Source organism: Entelurus aequoreus, linkage group LG02 (assembly GCF_033978785.1).
Source record: "Entelurus aequoreus isolate RoL-2023_Sb linkage group LG02, RoL_Eaeq_v1.1, whole genome shotgun sequence".
NCBI classification, from domain to species: domain Eukaryota; kingdom Metazoa; phylum Chordata; class Actinopteri; order Syngnathiformes; family Syngnathidae; genus Entelurus; species Entelurus aequoreus.
In genome coordinates this window covers 31,092,650-31,115,992 of record NC_084732.1, presented here as the reverse complement: position 1 = coordinate 31,115,992, position 23,343 = coordinate 31,092,650, and the positions used below count along the sequence as shown (strand labels likewise).

The 23,343-nt window shown below is 41.8% G+C and overlaps 1 protein-coding gene across 1 annotated transcript in view; it reads right to left on the bottom strand.

Annotated features, from left to right (window-relative positions):
• nfatc3a (nuclear factor of activated T cells 3a) overlaps positions 1–23,343 on the bottom strand; it is a 144,087-nt gene that overhangs the window by 30,105 nt on the left and 90,639 nt on the right. The window contains exons 7-9 of the mRNA XM_062025085.1: positions 19,438–19,493; positions 18,357–18,483; positions 13,445–14,518 (exon numbers count right to left, since the gene is read on the bottom strand). Of these exons, the coding sequence (XP_061881069.1) occupies positions 13,445–14,518; positions 18,357–18,483; positions 19,438–19,493 (1,257 nt within the window). The remainder of the gene's footprint in view (positions 1–13,444; positions 14,519–18,356; positions 18,484–19,437; positions 19,494–23,343) is intronic.

Here is a 23,343-nt window from a genome sequence, read left to right as displayed (position 1 = left end):
ATTTTGTCCACAAACGATGCTGAGATCATTATCCATGCGTTCGTTACATCTCGTCTCGATTACTGTAACGTTTTATTTTCGGGCCTCCCTATGTCTAGCATTAAAAGATTACAGATGGTACAAAATGCGGCTGCTAGACTTTTGACAAAAACAAGAAAGTTTGATCATATTACGCCTATACTGGCTCACTTGCACTGGCTTCCTGTGCACCTAAGATGCGACTTTAAGGTTTTACTACTTACGTATAAAATACTACACGGTCAAGCTCCTGCCTATCTTGCCGATTGTATTGTACCATATGTCCCGGCAAGAAATCTGCGTTCAAAGAACTCCGGCTTATTAGTGATTCCCAGAGCCCAAAAAAAGTCTGCGGGCTATAGAGCGTTTTCTATTCGGGCTCCAATACTATGAAATGCCCTCCCGGTAAAAGTTAGAGATGCTACCTCAGTAGAAGCATTTAAGTCTCATCTTAAAACTCATTTGTATACTCTAGCCTTTAAATAGACTCCCTTTTGAGACCAGTTGATCTGCCGTTTCTTTTCTTTTCTTTTCTACTCTGCTCCCAACCCGGGGTGGACCGCTAGCCTGTCCATCGGATGGGGACATCTCTACGCTGCTGACCCGTCTCCGCTCGGGATGGTTCCTGCTGGCCCCACTATGGACTGGACTTTCGCTGATGTGTTGGACTTTCACAATATTCTGTCAGACCCACTCGACATCCATTGCTTTCGGTCTCCCCTAGAGGGGGGGTTTACCCACATATGCGGTCCTCTCCAAGGTTTCTCATAGTCATTCACATTGACGTCCCACTGGGGTGAGTTTTCCTTGCCCGTATGTGGGCTCTGTACCGAGGATGTTGTTGTGGCTTGTACAGCCCTTTGAGACACTTGTGATTTAGGGCTATATAAATAAACATTGATTGATTGATTGATTGATTGAAGGTGACACGTTTTAATTTTGTGCATGAAACTGTGGCTTTTAACGTGGTGGATTATTTTGTTTTCCTCACAATGAAAGGTGAAAGTTATTATATATTATGTATAACTGATGAGATGTTAGCCAAATCAAAGAAGTTACATTTGTATGTCTGCAATGAACAGTATAGCATTTAGTTTTGCTGAAATAAAACATAATAGAGCCAATTGAATGACAGCCATCAATATATTTTTGCACCTACAGAGAGGACCACGGTCAAAGTGTGAATTTTGATTAATCAAATATTAATATCCATTGTGATGTTGGTCGCAATAATCACTTAACAAAATGTTCATCTCTATTTGTCATAGGTATATAATCTCAGTACTTGATCTGTATTCGACAGTGGCCCGAAAAAAAAGATTTTTTTTTTCTCAATAATGAAAAAAAACCCTGCTAGTTTCTTTTTTCTGCAAATAAAATGTCCAAATTTCTTTTTGAATCATCTGCCAGTCAACTGTAATGATATAGTAGTGAGGTTGCACACCTTCACATTAATGTTATATTTTGAGGACACAGTCACAGGTACACTCAGTACGGGTGACTTCCTAAGGGGACATTTGTGCCAATACTGTCTGTCTCCTAGTGTTATTATAAAGGTGTGTGTTTAGTTAGAGGCAGCAGTGCGAGTAGAACAGAGAAAAAAATGGAACAGCACAAAGGGATAATAAAATTGCTATTTTGATTTTATCGAGAAAGACTGCATAACTCATCCTGACAGAAGGCCTAGTCTTCTACTAAGACTGCATCCATTTGATACTTGGAGTCACTCCAATTTCACTGTACTTCATTATTTGTGTGGGTAATGAAGAAGTGGAAATGTGGAAAAGAACAACCACATTTCTAAAGCTCAGAACATTCCGCATCGAGTGTCGCGGCTGTGTTGACCCCGCTGTGGGTTTGGACACTGAATTCGCCCATCCATCTGTCTGTCAGTCTGTCCTCTTACCTCCTGTGTCTGTAGCTTTTTGTGACACTCACAGATACATACACAGTACAACAACTAGAGATGGGAATCAGAGTGGATTGATTTTTAGGAATATGTTGATTCATGCCGTGTTAACGCAAAATGGGGAGCACTATTTGGCTGCAACTGGCAGAAGTGCTGTTGATTCAATTAGAACTAGTTTGCGGTCTTAATAATTGTGGCAAATTTAACTCCATCCACATCCACACAATACTACCCCAGGTTGCAGTCTTCAGTTCATTTCAATGTAATTAAAAGGCGTTCAGAAAATGTGTCACTCTCCAACAAAAAACAACTCCATTTCTATTCCTGAAATTTCTGAAAATCTGAAAAAAACAAAAAACATTAAAAAAAAAAGAAGTATTTTTACCTTTCAGATTTTTCTTTTAAAAGAAAAAAACGTCATTGAGGTACATCATTTTGAACTGGAAAAAAAAATCAAACTATTGATCTAACAGGACTGAACAATATAAATGAGATAGACACAAAAACACACTCATCTCTCTGTCTCGCTCCCTCTACACATACACACAAGCATGTGCGTCACAGGGGCCATCTGCTTGCTAACGAGGGCAATTGTTCTGTTTTTTCTACACACACTCCATGTTTGTACTCATGCCACACTAAGGTTATTCTGTGATACTATTACTGCTGCTTTTAATGTGGAGTTGGTTTAGCCATGATAATTCAAGTCATGAGGATTGACATCACTGGACTTAAATACATTTTTTTAATGAATTGTTATGTGATACCCAATGCAATGGAAATTTGTATTTTTCACAACAGGAATATATTTATCCCCTGACATTTGTGACTGTAACAAAACAAACCAAAAACAAACATCCATTGCAGAGGATGCTGGTTCTCGAAGCGATATTGGCAGATGTGCACGTATAGTTGATTACAATGTTCTCAATCAGGTTTTAGTTTTTAAATTGAGAGGCAGTTTTCTCCTGGGAGGTGCCAGAAGATTTCAGATGAGGCGTAGCAGCTTAAAAGGGTCATATTCTAATTTTTTCCCCTATATTAAAATACTCCCTTGTGGTCTACACAATATCTAATGCTGGTGCTTTGGTCCAAATTGTGCATACATTTTGTTTTACAGACTATCTTTAAGCCGCATTCTGTCTTTTCCGAATGCGCCATTTTATGAACGGTCTTATTTATATGCTGAAGCGCTCCTTCAGGCCAAGCACCCTTCGACTGCGTCACCACCACATCAGCCATGTTGTAGTTTTTAGCGCTTGTATATGGAGTCTACTGACAGATATACTGTCAGTTCGAACTTGCCACGTTTGTCAATAAGAAGCTTAGATGGACAATTGTCGATCAATATTCAAGTGGATCTGCAATTGAATGGTTATGCATGGACATTGATGCCATAAGAATTGGCAATGTCTACAAGCGGCCGACATCGCGACTAACACCAGCAGTGTTTCCACACCCCAGTATCTATGCTGGCGACTTCAATTGCCAGCACACAAACTGGGGCTACAGTTTCACCAGTCCAGATGGGGAATGTTTGGTTGACTGGGCAACCAAGAGCATCCTTGTATTGTTACATAACTCCAAGGATGCCCCTAGCTTCTTCTCTGGTCGCTGGAACAACGGAACTTATCCAGACTTGGCTTTCGCGAGCACTGGTCTAAATAGCTGACACTTTGACATACGTGTCTTAGAGAAGTTTCCAAGGTCCCAACATTGACCCTTGTTTGTAACGGTCTCAAGAACTATGGTCCCAGTCCCAAGCGAGCCACATAAGCTTTGGAACTTCTGCAAGGCCAATTGGGAAATGTATAGCCTCATCACAAACAAGCTTGCCCAGAACTTACTGTACCATCTCCTGATACTAGCTTTGTTGATGAGGCATACCAGGACTTTTGTCATGCCATCCTCGCAGCAGCTATAAGATCAATCCCACACAGTCGAAGAATTACCAACAGACCATGCTGGGATGCGACGTGTGAGAGCCTCTACCATGCCTTTCTGAAGGCCCCGCCGGTCGAAGCATCAGGCACTGATGCTTTTGCACTGCATGCTCGACTTGATGAAAAGCGAAGAGAGCGTTGGTCAGAGGTTGTCAACATCATCGACTTCATGCACTCCAGCCGGCTGGCAGGTTGTTGACTGTATGGCATACAGTCAACAACCTGCAGATCCAGACGATTGCATCAACCATGCCCCATCTCTGCAAACTCTTTTGCATTACAATTGGTAAAGAATGGGTTCTATGGAACAAAAGATTGTGAATCAGCCAAACTTGTGAACAAGGAGGTGGCTGAACTCTGGAGGATCCGTACACCCCCTGGTAAAACAATCTCTGAAGATTTTACTGAAGAGGAGTTTGCCAGTGCCCTCCAGTTGCTTAAGTCTGGAAAAGTTCCAGGGTTTGATTCAATCTGCCCAGAGCTGATAATCCATGCCGGAGCTGTTCTAAAGTCCTGGTTAAACAAGTTCCTATCTTCCTGCATGCGCACACTCAAGCTTTAAAAAATCTGCAGAAGAGCATTAGTGGTCGCCATCCCAAAGCCGATGAAGCCACCAGAGGATCCAAAGAGTTATAGACCTATCTCTCTTTTGTGTATCCCTTTCAAAATCCTGTAGATACTGATCTATGCTCTTGTCGAACCTATTATCTACCCACTGCTCCCTCAAGACCAAGCTGGATTTCAGCACGGAAGATCAACCGTGGATCAAGTTACTCTCCTGACTCAAGAAATTGAGGACAGCTTCTCGGCCAAGAATAAAGCAGATGCTGTGTTTGTTGATCTTACAGCAGCCTACGATACTGTTTGACACCGTGGCCTTACCCGCAAGCTTTTGCGCCTCCTGCCGGACATGCACATGGTCTCTTTGATAATGGAACTCGTCCAAAACCGCAGTTTCACCCTTACCAATGGCGAATGTCCAAAAAGCATGTTGCCACGTCTGAGAAATGGCGTCCCTCAGGGATCAGTCCTGGCTCCCCTCCTATTTTATTTGATCTGCCAGTAACAACTGCCAAAAAGATTGCAGAAGCAGACGACTTGGCAATTATGCATTGTGCAAACAACTGGCAAGAGTTAGAAGGGTCTCTTACCCAGGACATGGCGACCATATCCACTTATCTCCAGAAATGGAAGTTGAAGCTCAGTGTAACCAAAACGGTGATGGCAGCCTACCACCTTTACAACAGGGAGGCACAACAAGAGCTTAACATCACTGTTGATGGACGTCCTCTACCCTCTACCCTCTGCCGAACCAACAAATCTTGGCATTAAGTTGGACAGGGCACTCACGTTTCGCCGACACCTGGAGTCACTGCGCAAAAAGCTAACAACACGCATTGGGCTTTTGAGACGACTGGCTGGATCTAGCTGGGGTGCTGGCGGTGTTACACTTCGTACAGCCACCCTTGCCTTGGTCCACTCTGCCGCTGAGTACTGCACACCTGCTTGGTGTCGTAGTGCTCACACACGTCTCATAGATAAGCCGATTAACGACGCTTTGCGTTTAGTGACTGGACGCCTTTGTACTGGCATCGGCCTCTTCCGCTCAACTATGTGCAAATGGGGTATGGCCTCATCTGCGGCATGTGAGTGTGAGGCAAAGGAGCAGACTGCAGACCACATCATAACATCCTGTCCCATATACCGCCATCCTAATGGGAATCGTGGTCTAGCAGCTGTGGACGAGAGATTGGTCAGTTGGCTGTTAAACACTTGCCCAGCTGTATAGTGGTTACACCTCTAATCAACATCTTTATCCAAACGAAGAAGAAGCTACAACTACATGCTACTTTAATCAAAAATGGCAACAGCGGAGGATTTTAGCAGAGGATTGAGAAAATGAAGGAACATGTTGACCACAACTTCGGACTATAAATTAATAAAAATGGCGGACTCTCACAAAGTTCTTCGGGTAAACCTTTACCATATCTCTACGGTGAAAGTAAAGTCTGGGGTGAGCAGAAGCAAAATATGCTGTAGAAAAAATATTTTTTTGGAAGTACTGCAGTGTTGACCCCATTTGGATATGAACAATTTAGAAAATATAGAAATTAAATGAAAAATGAAATTATGTTCAATCAATATTTCCAACATAACTTCTTACAGTGGTACTTTGATCATATTACGCCTATACTGGCTCACCTGCACTGGCTTCCTGTGCACTTAAGATGTGACTTTAAGGTTTTACTACTTACATATAAAATACTTAACGGTCTAGCTCCATCCTATCTTGCTGATTGTATTGTACCATATGTCCCGGCAAGAAATCTGCGTTCAAAGAACTCTGGCTTATTAGTGATTCCCAGAGCCCAAAAAAAGTCTGCGGGCTATAGAACGTTTTCTATTCGGGCTCCAGTACTCTGGAATGCCCTCCCGGTAACAGTTAGAGATGCTACCTCAGTAGAAGCATTTAAAGGCCTACTGAAACCCACTACTATCGACCACGCAGTCTGATAGTTTATATATCAATGATGAAATCTTAACATTGCAACACATGCCAATACGGCCGGGTTAACTTATAAAGTGCAATTTTAAATGTACCGCTAAACTTCCGGTTGAAAACTCCTTTGGATGATGACGTATGCGCATGACGTAGCCAGTGAAACAGAGGTATGGCTCCCCCATTGAAGCCAATACAAAATAGCTCTGTTTTCATCTCATTATTCCACAGTATTCTGGACATCTGTGTTGGTGAATCTGTTGCAATTTGTTCATTGCATTATGGAGAAAGAAGCTGAGCAAGCAAAGAAGAAGGTTGTCGGTGCGAAGCGGAGTATTTTGCGAGGGAAGTCAGCAACACAACACAGCCGGCGTTTCATTGTTTACATTCCCGAAAGATGCAGTCAAGATCGAAGAACTCGGACAACAGAGACTCTTACCAGGAGGACTTTGACTTCGATACACAGACGCCTGTAGAGAACTGGGACAACACAGACTCTTACCAGGATTACTTTGATTTGGATACACAGACGCAGACTCGGTACCGTGAGTACGCAGCTGCGCTTCCAAACATTTGATCGCTTGCCCGTACATGCGTGTCACGTACGTAACTTTGGTTAAATATATACCGTAATTTCCGGACTATAAGCCGCACCTGATTATAAGCCGCACCAGCTAAATTTAGGGGAAAATACAGATTGCTCCATATATAAGCCGCACCCGACTATAAGCCGCAGGGTTTTGATGTGTAATTACCGTAGTATAGAGGGGTTCCTGCTACCACGGAGGGGATTGTCTGGACAGAGATGACTGTTTGGGAACGCAAAGCGCCCCATTTATTAACAATAAATCTTTCAATCATTCAATCAAACTTTCACATCTTTGACATGGCGAACAGCATTCGTGCAGAGTACAAATAATACAACGGTGCAAAGTAATACAAAGTGCTCGCCTGTACGTTATCAAAATAACCAGCCTACCGGTATATGAAAAGTCAGTCTTTAATCATTGTGTCATCGTCTTCCTCCTGCGTACTAAAACCACCGAAATCCTCTTCGTCGGTGTCGGAGAAGAACAGGCCGTAAATAAGCCGCACCCTTGTATAAGCCGCAGGGACCAGAACGAGGGGAAAAAGTAGCGGCTTATAGTCCGGAAATTACGGTAAGCTTTATGAACCTTGGGTTAGGTGAACGGTCCTTTGGGCTGAGTGAGTGTGTGTGTTGTGCAGGGGTTTGAATTGTATTGGCGGGTTATATGGACGGGAGCTAGTAGCTAGGAGCTAGGAGCTAGCATAACAAACACCTAGGTGTTTTTATGCGGGATTAATTTGTGGCATATTAAATATAAGCCTGGTTGTGTTGTGGCTAATAGAGTATATATATGTCTTGTGTTTATTTACTGTTGTAGTCATTCTCAGCTGAATATCAGGTCACCCCCGGCTCTCACAGCATCTTCCCTATCTGAATCGCTTACACTCCCCACTAGTCCTTCACTTGCACTTTCCTCATCCACAAATCTTTCATCCTCGCTCAAATTAATGGGGAAATCGTCGCTTTCTCGGTCCGAATCGCTCTCACTTCTGGCCGCCATCACTGTAAACAATAGGGAACTTTGCGGAAATGTTCAACTGACTATGTCACGCTACTTCCGGTAGGGGCAAGGCTTTTTTTTGTCAGATACCAAAAGATGCGATCTTTATTGTCGTTGTTCTCTACTAAATCCTTTCAGCAAAAATATGGCAATATCGCGAAATGATCAAGTATGACACATAGAATAGCTCTGCTATCCCCGTTTAAATAAAAACATTTCATTTCAGTAGGCCTTTAAGTCCCATCTTAAAACTCATTTGTATACGCTAGCCCTTAAATAGACACCCCTTTTAGACCAGTTGATCTGTCGTCTCTTTTCTGCTCTGCCCTCCTCTCCTGCGTGGAGAGGTTATTAGGTGACCACAGATGAGACGCTAGCTGTTAAAAGTCGAGACCCGGGGTGGACCACTCATCTGTGCATCAGTTGGGGACGTCTCTGCGCTGCTGACTTGTCTCCACTCAAGATGATCCCCTGCTGGCCCCACAATGGACTGGACTCTCACACTATTAACTAGATCCACTCGACGTCCATTGCACCGGTCGCCCAGGGGAGGGGTCCTCACATCTGCGGTCCCCTCCAAGGTTTTTCATCGTAGCCCATTGGGTTGAGTTTTTTTCTTGCCCTGATGTGGGATCTGAGCCGAGGATGTCGTTGTGGCTTGTGCAGCCCTTTGAGACACTATGATTTAGGACTATATAAATAAAATTTGATTGATTGATTGATTGATAGATACTTTGTTTTGTCATTTCCAGCCAGAAGATACAATTGAAATAAAAATAAAATAAAAAACTTTTACTCCCAGCTTGTGCTACGGTAGGATGCAGACTCTACATAATTTTAAATTGATAACCAAAAATAATGTAATTTAATATTTTTGGTTTTATTTTAAAGAAGGACAGCCTTTAGAGCTCGGCAACATACGTTTTTTAAAATACAACTGTTATTTTCCATGTGCATTCACATGTTTCAAACATAATTATCTGTCATGACTAACAGCAAGAAAGCTTCAAATATAGCAAACAATTGTATGATACGATACAACCAATGCTTTAGTCTGCATTCATGCAGTTCTGTCAGTGAGTATTTGCTAGTTAGTGAGTGTGAGCAGTGACCTCTTAAAAACACAGAGCTGGGCCATGCTCCATGTTGCTACTTCAAAACATGTAGCTGGGCTGGCACACAAACACTATTTTTAGCTACTCAAAGGAAGAGTTCAAATTCCCAGCTGAAATGTGTCACACCAAACTTTTTGTGAAGAGCGCACAACTAAAAAATGTACTTCGGTCAATGTTTTATGTCAGATAAAGCTACAAGTTAAGAAAGAAAGAAAGGAAGAACAATTGATGTAATGGCGTGTGCAACTGCATAAATCCAGCACCCTGATGAACCCCAGTGGATTTTCACACACGACTTATTGACAAGCGCCCCTGTGTTAATTAGGCTGACCCTTGCTAGCACACAATGTAACACTTCCCAATGCAGCCTCACCAGGCAATTATTAACCCTCAACCTGTCCGACCCTGCTTTGAATATGGCAGCGTGGTGGCAAACTCGCCCAGGCTTAGAGTGGTAGATAAGAGGCTTTTTGTAGACGCATACTTCAAAGACAGAAAATAAATTTAATCCGTACACTTCATTGCTAATTGTTAAGTCAACAAGTTCTCCCGAGCATCCCAATTAGAGAACACGCGCAAACTGGGTAGAATAACTGCTACAATACACACATTGCATAATAGAACAACACTTTGTTTGGTGCAGGTCTCCACCAAACTAAGTAGCGATATACAGTGGACACCTCTAAAGTTGCACAAAATTGTTATTGTAAATTACATTACACAAGTCTTGTGAATATTTTTCAAGATTTTAGCCTCTTTGCACAGTCCCAGGCATTCATCCATCATGCCTATTACCTAAATTTATTGTTTTAAAGTTACAATATACAGCAGTAAACTTGTTTTTAGACATGTATGACATTTTTGAGTGTACCAACCAATAAATAACCCCAACACGACCATTGACCCAACAGAACCCGACGCTTTAATCTGATCAGCCCTGTGTGTCTATAAAACCTAATACAAAGTCCTCACGTTCTCTGTCAATCAGTAGAGACATTGACAGATGAAACGCTATCACTGTAATCAAGCACTAAGGATTCAGCTAATAGAAAGTCAACCAGCTGCTGATCGGTATTGGATTACAGTACATCACAGGATATGGATTTGTGTTGCTTGTCACATTCCTCTAGGCGGGTGTCTTGTTTGAGAGGCTTGCTCACAATAATCACCAGAGAAGAAAAGCAGACAGTTTTGCAACAGTATTCATCGATCAGCCAGCTTTTGTAGAGTTGTGAATTCAACTTGAGCACAAGGGTAAACTAACAATGGCATTGACTGTTCATTCAGTCTCTCTCAAGGTAACCATCTACAAGTACAAACCCCGTTTCCATATGAGTTGGGAAATTGTGTTAGATGTAAATATAAACGGAATACAATGATTTGCAAATCATTTTCAACCCATATTCTATTGAATATGCTACAAAGACAACATATTTGATGTTCAAACTGATAAACATTTTCTTTTTGAAAATAATCATTAACTTTAGAATTTGATGCCAGCAACACGTGACAAAGAAGTTGGGAAAGGTGGCAATAAATACTGATAAAGTTGAGGAATGCTCATCAAACACTAATTTGGAACATCCCACAGGTGAACAGGCAAATTGGGAACAGGTGGGTGCCATGATTGGGTATAAAAGTAGATTCCATGAAATGCTCAGTCATTCACAAACAAGGATGGGGCGAGGGTCACCACTTTGTCAACAAATGCGTGAGCAAATTGTTGAACAGTTTAAGAAAAACCTTTCTCAACCAGCTATTGCAAGGAATTTAGGGATTTCAACATCTACGGTCCCTAATATCATCAAAGGGTTCAGAGAATCTGGAGAAATCACTGCACGTAAGCAGCTAAGCCCGTGACCTTCGATCCCTCAGGCTGTACTGCATCAACAAGCGACATCAGTGTGTAAAGGATATCACCACATGGGCTCAGGAACACTTCCGAAACCCACTGTCAGTAACTACAGTTGGTCGCTACATCTGTAAGTGCAAGTTAAAACTCTCCTATGCAAGGCGAAAACCGTTTATCAACAACACCCAGAAACGCAGTCGGCTTCGCTGGACCTGAGCTCATCTAAGATGGACTGATACAAAGTGGAAAAGTGTTCTGTGGTCTGACGAGTCCACATTTCAAATTGTTTTTGGAAACTGTGGACGTCGTGTCCTCCGGACCAAAGAGGAAAAGAACCATCCGGATTGTTATAGGCGCAAAGTTGAAAAGCCGGCATCTGTGATGGTATGGGGGTGTATTAGTGCCCAAAACATGGGTAACTTACACATCTGTGAAGGCGCCATTAATGCTGAAAGGTACATACAGGTTTTGGAGCAACATATGTTGCCATCCAAGCAACGTTACCATGGACACCCCTGTTTATTTCAGCAAGACAATTCCAAGCCATGTGTTACATCAACGTGGCTTCATAGTAAAAGAGTGCGGGTAATAGACTGGCCTGCCTGTAGTCCAGACCTGTCTCCCATTGAAAATGTGTGGCGCATTAAGAAGCCTAAAATACCACAACGGAGACCCCTGGACTGTTGAACAACTTAAGCTGTACATCAAGCAAGAATGGGAAAGAATTCCACCTGAGAAGCTTCAAAAATGTGTCTCCTCAGTTCCCAAACGTTTCCTGAGTATTGTTAAAAGGAAAGGGCATGTAACACAGTGGTGAACATGCCCTTTCCCAACTACTTTGACACATGTTGCAGCCATGAAATTCTAAGTTAATTATTATTTTCAAAAAAAAAATAAAGTTTATGAGTTTGAACATCAAATATCTTGTCTTTGTAGTGCATTCAATTGAATATGGGTTGAAAAGGATTTGCAAATCATTGTATTCCGTTTATATTTACATCTAACACAATTTCCCAACTCATATGGAAACGGGGTTTGTAGTTTAACTCTCATGAACATGGTGTTTCGTCAATGTCTTTTATGGCAGTGCATAAAAAAGACAAACCATGCACAATCTACCATGTTACTGTACAGTAGAAACTCTGTGGTAGAACACAATGGGCCTGATCTCCTAAGATCCAAATACCACACGCTAAACAGAATGTGCAATGTATGAAAATTGTGTGTACTATTAGTGGGCGTATTGCGTACAATAGATAACAGGTGCAAAAGAGGCGCAGCCCGCCCTATTTAAATGAGATTTTTGCATGGAATATCTCGCTTTCACCATGGAGACACTCATTTACTGCTGATATCATGTTATCATGCCTGTGGTGTTTTTCCATGTTTTGAAATGTGCACCAGATATGTACTACTTTTTCTGGACGTTTTAAAAGTAGTCCTGCAGTGCATCTACAACAGGACGCGCGTTGAAGATGCGACCTGGGAAATGCTGGCACAAGCTGCGAGCATGTGCTGGAATGAATATTCCAGAGGCAAGAACATGCATAATTGCAACAAGTTTTTTTCATATGATGATAAAATAAATTAGAGAATTATAGTGCTGAATAGACAATATGTCTAATATATTTATTTTTGATAGTCCATATATGCTGACACATACGTAGGGACAAAGCTGCAGCGCGATCGCCTCCTTTCTCACAAGTATTTTTGCGCAACTGCCAATTTGCATGCACACTTCAGACATGCTAAATCAGCTCTCACAGAACAGTTTTAGTCTTGATAAATCACACTGTGTGAGCTTAATAATTACATTTGCATTTTTTCCTCCCGGTATTATGGGCGTTCTGATTATCAGAATGTAGTCTGCATATTCATGAAGACAGACACGCTAAATGGATTGCGCTCCTTATTTTCCTCACTCTAGAGATGCAATTCTCTTAGCAATCCTCAGCTTAGTGCGCGCAATCAACACTATCAATAATACAATTTTATTTTATTTTGCATATGAAAACTGAAATTATTTTATCTACACTGTTTTATTTTAATTTGATTACTTTTATGATGATTATATTTTATGATTATAATTTGAAATATGATTATTTAGTTTTTATTTTTGCCTACTTGTAATTTTATGTAAAGCACAATTACCTTGAGTACAAATTGTGCTCTACAAATAAACGTGCCTTGCTCTGCACATCAAGTTTGCACATGTTTTAATACACGCAAACCTTTAGTAGATCAGGCCCAATGTTTACAATGGTGTAAATAAACAGGTTGGTTGCTATTATAAAACAATTATTAAATGTACAGGCAATGCTTTAACATTAACTGTCATACGACTGTAAAAAGATCTGTCTCTTACATCATGTTCGACTGTGGTTGAACTGGATTTCTGGAAGGTAATTTTCATTAACCAAAAATTTGAACTCCAAAATGTATACATTACCTTAGAGGGCAGTTAAAAATTATAGAAGTTCTACTCTACTGTGTGATTAATTTAATTTTGATATCTTACCGTCATCAAGCGTGATGTCTTGCAAGCCAATAGAGCGGAAGGTGGGCTCTCTCTCTTCCGGCTCCTGTTTGATGTTCAACCTCTCCCCTTCTGAGTTGAAGGGCCCCTGGGGGCTCAGGGGGTGAACCAAGGGCCCAGCAGCCGTCGGGGACAAGCTGGCCATGACTGGGCTCGCAGCCTGAGGTGAAGGCTGTCCTGAATGTGGATGCTGCATGGGACCCAGGGGGCTGCTACCTGATGTTGGAGAAGAGGAGGTAGGAGACTGGTAGGGCATGGAGTGGAGCTGAGGGGACGACGGCCCAGATTGGGGGGATGGGATCATATGCGGAGGAGGGGCTGTGGACGGCGTGGGGCAGGAGGCCGAACGTTGACTTACTGGGTGGTAGCCCATTGCTCTCTGCAGATGTAGCGGGTGGCTACTAGGAGAGGGCACCTGTGTGGGAGAGCAGTGGTAGCCTCCGAGGTTGTGAAGATGTTGGGACGAGGGGGAAAGCAAGGGTTGCTGGCTCTGCGGAGAACCCACAATGGAGTTTGCGGCTGAAGACACAGGTGTAGACGGGGAGGAGCAAGGGGAGTTGGAGTACACCATCCCCATGCCCATGGGGTGGGACGGGGAAATGGGGCATTGCTGAAAGGGCATCCTCTCATAGCTCTGAGGAGACAGGCTGGATTGGCCATTGAAGGACAGGCTGTGAGCGTGACTCTGGCCACGCTGCATGGTCTGGTACGAGGGTCGGGAGGCTGAGGCAGGGAGGGGGACAGGGGAGGAGCTCGGATGGAACGTCATGTGGCAGTCCGCGGGGGGGTGGTGCAAACTGCGACCCTGGAGGTGAGGCAGGTGCTGGAAGGACGGGGAGCCCAAGGAGGGGCAGGTAGCCTGTAGGGGGAGCAGGACAGGTCTGGAGCCTGAGCCCAGGCCATGTGGGGAGGTGGACAGAAGGTTATCTGATGGGTGGCCCTGATCAGGAGAAGGCAGCTGAGCGCGAACCAGACTGGCAGCATGTGCCAGGGGCATGGACATGGGGAGTACAGGGGGATGGTCCAACTCATCTCGGTGCTCCTGTTTCACCATCACTGAAGGCAGGGATGAATAAAGATGGAGGACAAGGTATTGACAGAAGGAGAGAGAAAATAAAAGTCAGCTGACTGCAATGAGAAAAGTAAAAATCATCAAAGTACTTAAATGTTGAATATTATTGTTAAATGAATACAATCCATGGACAAAAGTATTGGGACAAATGGCCATTACACCAATAAAAATTGAAAAGAAAGATAATAATACATTGTTCCCCCCTTTGCGGCTATTCCAGCTTCCACTTTTCTTAGAATACATTTTACAAGATGTTGAAGTGTTTCTAGGAATTTCTGTCAATTTGTGAGGTCAGAGGTTACTGTCTTACCTGGTAGAGGGCCTGCTGACTCACAATCTCTGTTCTAGTCAATACCAAATGCTTGATGTTATAGTCCCATGTCCACCCATATTTAAGACCAAACCAGCCCTGCAACTCAGCTCAACCCGCACAAATAAGATCTATAGTATGGTCTGACCCACACCTGCATGGAAATGCAACTGAATTAAAGAAGCTATTTCACCAAAACAAGCTTTTGTCCTCCACCCAAATTAGTCTCCCTGTTCACTTCTTGGTTTTCCACAATCACCTGCCACTCTTTCATGCAGACATTACTGTCCTCCAGAGTTTAGGAACACACTGCAACAATATGAACTGACTGAACATTCAACAGCCCATAACTACATCTGCAAATAAAAGCCTTGTTTGTAGATCAAACTTTAGCTATAATGCATGACTCTAGGTTAGCCTTCTTAGCAACACTGTACAGGCATGGTCAATAGATTCAATTCAATTCAATTAAAATCTGTGTTTCTATAACTGGCGTCACAGTCTTTTTTTTTAAGAATGGGATCACAAAAATGTTAAATTAAGCAGCCAACTTTAAGTCACTCTAAAAACTTAAGGCTATTACTGTACATCTGTCTCAGGATGACAAAATATAAACACAAGTACTGTAATTCCTTTCCTTACAGCTTCACTTTTTAGCTTTGTCAGTCAGTACTTCCCATTTGGGTGTCCTGTCTGGTTCAGCAAGCAGATGCTGTCAGTCTCTGGGTGCCATCATGTGAAATGCTGAATGTCCCCAAGCACACATCAGACACAACAAACAAATTCATTGATCACGCCCTGGACTCACCCCATCATGCTTCTGGGATAGAGAGGCAAGGAGCTCAATTGTAGCTTTCATATTATTAACCGTAAGTATATGAATCTGTGAAAAAAAGGATGAACGGCATTTTTTCACGTTTTTGTATTGATGTGGGGTACTGAAACCACACATATTTACTCATAATTTAATGATAGCAGCAGGGGTCTCTGCAGCTCAGCCCACAACAAGGCAGGAACTGTAAAAGATTACAATCCCTGCAAGCCCTCAAACACACACAATACAGCAGGTAGTGCCTGCGGTGCCTGTGATGGTGTCAGCGAACCAGCTTTTACAAACAAACAAGAGTTGTGTTACTCCACTCTGCTGTCATTAGCTGCCCCGACCTGTCAAAAAGAACAGGAACAGCCTGGACGGAGGGGGCATGCTTAAAAACAGAAACGCAGGCTGCGTAGGGAGGAGGTTTAACGTCACATTTACAAACACACACACACACACACACACACACACACACACACACACACACACACACACACACACACACACACACACACACACACACACACACACACACACACACACACACACACACACACACACACACACAGACCAGGAAACACTGAAGATTGTAGCAGTAAAAACTCAGAGATTAGAAATGATGCAAACATGAATGTAGACCCAACTTTTTTGTTATTAATAATTGCATAAATTCACATGTTATGCATATGGTGGTCAATTTAATTGAATTTTAGAATGTAACTAACAAATTAATTCAGCATGAAAAAGACAAAAAAAGGCGAGAAGTATAAGGAGGATTTTATGAAATAATGATTGTGTCATAGGGCAGCACGGTGGCAGAGGGGTTAGTGCGTCTGCCTCACAATACGAAGGTCCTGAGTAGTCGTGAGTTCAATCCCGGGCTCGGGATCTTTCTGTGTGGAGTTTGCATGTCCTCCCCGTGACTGCGTGGTACTCCGGCTTCCTCCCACCTCCAAAGACATGCACCTGGGGATAGGTTGATTGGCAACACTAAATTGGCCCTAGTGTGTGAATGTTGTCTGTCTATCTGTGTTGGCCCTGCGATGAGGTGGCGACTTGTCCAGGGTGTACCCCGCCTTCCGCCCGATTGTAGCTGATATAGGCTCCAGCGCCCCCGCGACCCCGAAGGGAATGAGCGGTAGAAAATGGATGGATGGATGATTGTGTCATTGTTACTCTACACACTTTTTCCAGAGAAGACGATTGGTGAAATAGGGCTAGTGATACAACAGCGCGCTGTCAACTACGAGTGTAGTTGTATGATTACAGTTTTTTTACAGTCGCTAGGACACTTAGGTCACTTTTTCAAAATTCTTCACACAGTTCTCCAAACCAACTTTCAGCTCGTCACATCAGTTCATTTCACTTTCAAAATGCACTAAAACTACCAAATCACTTCATACATGTCTCAAATCAACTCATTCTTCATCACACTTTTTCACCCACAAAATAATGACCTAAAAACTAACAACAGGTAGCATTTTACAATGTTTTCTTGTGTAAAACAAGGACACCTCTGTTTATAATTAACAGCAAAATATATGTTACTGGAATTAATCAGACATGATGCAGAATGCTTCAAAAAATGTTATGTCTTTTATTATTTTAAATTTGTTTTGCACTGAGTAATTCCAAAATACAATAATTTGTATACACACCATCCACTGATACATTTACAATAGTAATGCTAATCTACTCAGTCTTCTCCATTTGGCCACAGGTTCTCATCCACATCACATTTAATGTCATCTAGGGCAATACACCTAGGAAATAATCTTCTGGCATGCCTGATCCATCCCTGGCAATGTATGCTGATATGTTCAGGCATCCAGCATTCATTGCGTCCAGGAGGACATTTGATTATGTGGATGGTGGAATTGTCCAATTGTTTTTATAGCATCTAATTTTACGATTTGAAATATATTTCATTAAAATATTACTGTAGAATTGTAGCAAATTGCTGTCTTATTCAAGTTTGTATTATTTTATTGTTTGGAACTTAAGTTTAACCGTTTTGAAAACAGTATGTAAGCATGTGCAAATTGGCCTGTAAGTACACAGAGTTTTGGCGGTTGTTGTGTCGAAGTGAGAAAATAATTAATGTAATTTGAAAGATGTAGTCATTGAATGCATTTTGTGCCAAAGCAATGATAATTGATCCTCAGTTTAGCCCATTTATACCTCTGTTGTGCTCACTGTGTGAAGAGTTTTGAAAAAGTGACCTAAGTATTGGGAAATGTGTCTTAGCGACTGTAAAAAACTGTAATGTGGGAGATATACAGTAACACACAAACACAAAGGAATGCCTCGCTAAAAACAGCAACATTGCCTAATATCTGTACATCCATTTTCTACCATTTGTCATAGAAGAGTCCAAATAAGAATAGTGATAATACACCCCACCAACAAGGAAACCACAATGTGTATACATTAGTTTAGTCTATTCTGCGTAAATGTACTAGACTGGCCCTCTGATACTGTTGTGGTGTTTTGTTTGTCTGGACTTTCGATTTTGTAAAGGAGTAGATTCATTGAATGTATTTTTAAGCTGCAATATAGCTGTATTGCGCAATGTCCCTGTCAAATAAATTAATAAAACATTATTTACAGCTGAGTATGATGGAAGTCTAAGGCACTGAAAATTATAACTACAATAAGTACTCATACAAATAATATTTTTAAAAGCTCATCTTACCTGAAAGGTAAGTGAAGCGTTGTGATTGGCTCCTTTTCCGTTTACCATTGCAGACATAAAACTGCACCTGCACCGCTGAGCCGACTGTCTTACTGTGGTAAGGAGGAACTTCTACCACAATGCATGACTGTTGAAAGAAAAGAGCAACATTATTTAAATTCATTTAGTACTGATTGAAAAAATGTTTAGGTTTTCCAATAAGTTTTTCAGTTCAAGGCCCAAAAGTATATCTTGGACATAAGCGCTACATAAACTAATGATGAAGAACACAGATGACATTGATCGACCATAAATGCTCTAATTCAGGAGTTCTTAACCTTTTTGACCTCAGAGCCCAACTTTTCCACTACAGAGGGGCTTGGGCCCCACTCAAATATTAACATTGAATTAGTAATCTTACTCTTGATTTCCATTGTACTCAATGATTATAACCTACTTACAGTTTGACACGCTAAACCTTGTCAAATTATACGAAACTATGTGTTAATCACAAATATCATCAAGGCTTATGTCAGGCTAAGTACTGCAAAAGAAGGGACTCATAAAAACGGATGAAAATACATTTACATACAATTATGCAGTGCTACAATTAATTTGTGTAAAATTAATAATAAATAATAATGTATGTTTTTTAAGTAAACTGTCAATAAAAAATAAAGTGCAAATGAAAATATGGCTTCACCACTTAAGTCAACATTTTTGCGCTTAAGAAACTTCTCCATGACTTTAGCGCCTGACTTCTTCTCTTTGTTTCAGATTGACATTCTTGCCACAGGTGGTTGAAAAGTGCAACCGACCGTTGTGGCTCATTCAGACCACAGCTGAGAAACAGATATTTTTGGGCAGCCCTCTAGGGGGCGCTCACGACACAACACTGCTTAAGAAACACTGCTCTAATTAGTTCCTCTATTAAATTAACCACTCAGTCTCCTATAGTCGCCATAATTACATTTATTAAGTAGTAATTCAATTACTTTTTCAAGAAAGTAACTAGAAACTATAATTAAGTACTTTTCAAAACACTGATAAAAACTGACTTGCATTTTTAGGGTCTAAGTTTAGGTAAGGCAGGATTACTCACTCCTTGAGTTTTCTCTCGTACAATTTTGGCCTCCACTTCCCACTGCGGCCGTCCGTCTATAAAAACACAAAAAGTTAATTTCACCATCTGCTCAATCAAATTGGGCGCAGGCAAGCCCTTATTGCAATCTTTGTTACTGAGACATGTGTCCTTTTCGAGGCTCAGAAGCCACATGGAGAACATCATAGTAGCTAGTATTTAATCACAATCAATTATCCAAATAATCATTTGTGTTTGTCTTGTCTGTCTGAAATTATAAAGCGCAGAATGGAATCACTGAATTGCCAGGTTTTTGTTTTTTTAAGTTTGGCTAAAACATTGTTTCGAGTTTGCCTATGATGGATCTAATTATTTGGCCAGACATCTTAAGAAGGTGACACTGACAGGCCCTTGTGGTTGGAAGACTGCAGTCATTGACGAGTTTCTGAGCTACGGCAAATTATTTGAAGTCTGTGGTTTATTAGTGTTAGCACAGGCTCTGCACCTGCGTAGTGTCTTCCTAGAAAACGAGACTGGTTCCCTGTATAATCTTCTTAGACATCTCCTGCGACATGTCTGCAGGGAAGTTTCTAACAGTGCACAGTATAATATCACTAACTTTTATTGTTTTCACACATTTGTAGCTATTAACCTGTTGAGATGATCTCGTTAACATTAAGGTAACCGATACTTTAGCGGTCAGGTGCAAGCCTGGCTCAGGGAGGAGGACGCCCCTGCCATGCAGAGTCCCCAGGAATTGTACCAACTAGTCCTTTCAACAAATTATAAAAAAATTAGTTGTGGTAATCCGGTAGGTACTCTCATACCCATCGAGACAGACGGATAAGAAACAAATGTAATAGACTGTCTTAGCAGGTGACGGCAGTGCATTATTGCAATGCGTCTTGTTGACATTCAACAGGCTGGAGCAAGGGCCCCACATGCTCCCTCAGACAACAAGCACCGACAAGATGCTCATACCACGCTGAAACAAAGACTCTATTGCCCAGACGTTTGAGTCAGACGAGGGGAAATATTCACCCCCTTGATCAAAAAAACTAAACGTTGGACTTTTAATGGAGCAAAATCAGTGAGAAATAAAAGATTGCATGCACTGCCTAGGGCTCTGTCTGTGTTGAAGCCCCTTTTGTGTAAACATTCAACCTTTTATAATGGAAAAAAGCATACCAATTATGGATTTGATCCTAATGTCTGTTGAAGAATGGTTTACTTTCAAACATATACTGTACCTGTATATTACACTATACATAAATACCAAAGCTGTGTGCAGTATCTTACAAAAGTGAGTTTGCCATTCAGCAAAACTAATGATACTTGGGATGGGTGTCCCGATGCCACTTTTACCTCAGATGATACCGATATTGGAGCTTTGTGTATTGGCCAATTATGATACCGATCATACAATATCATCACGAATCATACATCCTTTTATTATTTTGTGGTGTGGAATGTTAAAAAAAACTTGATAAAGTGAAATTACTCAGAAAACAATGGTAGGAGTGGAAACCAATAACTTATTTATTAATAACCATCTGGAATTGACTTATGTTGTCTTTAAGTTAAAGTGGAGTGCAGGGTTTCCCCCAGCTTGCCAATAGCTGTTATTCCGACACGTGCCTTCTTCCCGGAGGTGAAAACCAGTGGTGGTCGACCAAGCTAAAATGGCTGTTGTACATACAGAAAGCAGCGCGCTAATTATCTGAATAAAAAAGAGGCTTAAATCTTCCTGCAAAAAGTAGATATGAGCAATAAATCTAACTATGTAAAGGAATAGATCCCTATACTTTATCAAAAACAGTGATATCAAGGATTACGTCGCTGGCGTTCCGAGACATATCGAACAATTGTGCTCCAGACGCCATTCCACACGACAAAACAGATGTTGGACACTTGGAAAAGCATGGCGGTTTACAACTACATTGTGTGTGGCTGGGTCAAGGAAATTGGTATCAAGATAAATACACATCGTTTTTGCTCGGGTAAGGTTGCATTTCATGATTTAATTTTGCGTCTAAGCTGCCATGTTTGTTGTTGTTGCACGCGTCATTTACAAGTATCGTGGCATTCTCCGTCTTTGTCAAAATACAACGATAGATGCCAACATTGTGTATGTGCTGAAAGCTTCATATATGATTGCTACCTTTGGTAAAAGCTTAAATCTTTTGCTCACTTTTGTTTTCATTTTTATTTAGACACGCCAAGTTGGTGCTTTTCAAAACAGTCGTAGCAAACGTGTTTAAGAAATACAAACAATATCAAAATAATACTTAAACGGGAAATAATAATATCAAACAAACATTTAATGAAAGGATCAATTCAAACTCATGCATTCTTTGACTCTGCTCCCTTGGACTAGAGTGTGAGCTGCATGATTTTCTCGTCATCGTTTCCGCAAATCTTGCACTTTTCCGCCCTTTTTTATAACGTCTCGAGGAACTCTGAAGGAAAGTTTATCCTTTCCACAATTTGAACGGTTCTTACAGCCAAAAACAACACAAGTATAGGGCATTTTTTCTTTGAGAAATGCTAAATGGTGCCTGGTACCCATTGAAAACAGAGTTAGCTTGACCACCACCTGGGCGGGACGTTAGCCAGACATGACATCAGTAACATCCCAGCCATAAATATGTGGCTTTGGGGGTGTGGCTAGAAAACATATATTTAGCATAATTGTTGATGATGCATCTTTTTTTTTTGAATACTACATTTTTTTACAAATATTTAAAAACAAGGGGTGTAAAAAAAATAATCGCGATTCATACTTGTAACGATTAAAAAAACCCAAATGGATTTAATATATATATATATATATATATATATATATATATATATATATATATATATATATATATATATATATATATATATATATATATATATATATGTATATATATATATATATATATATATATATATATATATATAAGCAGAGAAGCCCAGACATCCCTCTTCCAAGCCACTTCGTCCAGCTCCTCTCGGGGGATCCTGAAGCGTTCCCAGGCCAGACGGGAGACATAGTCTTCCCAACGTGTTCTGGGTCTTCCCCTTGGCCTCCTGCCGGACGGACGTGCCCCAAACACCTCCCTCGGGAGGCGTTCGGGTGGCATCCTGAGCAGATGCCCGAACCACCTCATCTGGCTCCTCTCGATGTGGAGGAGCAGCGGCTTTACTCTGAGTTCCTCCCGAATGACAGAGCTTCTCACCCTATCTCTAAGGGAGAGACCCGCTACCCGGCGGAGGAAACTCATTTCGGCCGTTTGTACCCGTGATCTTGTCCTTTTGGTCATAACCCAAAGCTCATGACCATAGGTGAGGATGGGAACGTAGATCGACCGGTAAATTGAGAGCTTTGCCTTCCGGCTCAGCTCCTTCTTCACCACAACGGATCGATACAGCATCCGCATTACTGAAGACGCCGCACTGATCCGCCTGTCGATCTCACGATCCACTCTTCCCCCACTCGTGAGCAAGGCTCCTAGGTACTTGAACTCCTCCACTTGGGGAAAGATCTCCTCCCCAACTTGGAGATGGCACTCCACCCTTCCCCAGGCGAGAACCATGGATTTGGACTTGGAGGTGCTGATTTTCATTGCAGTCGCTTCACACTCGGCTGCGAACCGATCCAGTGAGAGCTGAAGATCATGGCCAGTTGAAGCCATCAGGACCACATCATCTGCAAAAAGCAGAGACCTAATCCTGCATCCACCAAACCGGATCCCCTCAACGCCCTGACTGCGCCTAGAAATTCTGTCCATAAAAGTTATGAACAGAATCGGTGAGAAAGGGCAGCCTTGGCGGAGTTCAACCCTCACTGGAAACGGGTCTGACTTACTTTCGGCAATGCGAACCAAGCTCTGACACTGATCATACAGGGAGCGGACCGCCAAAATCAGACAGTCCGATACC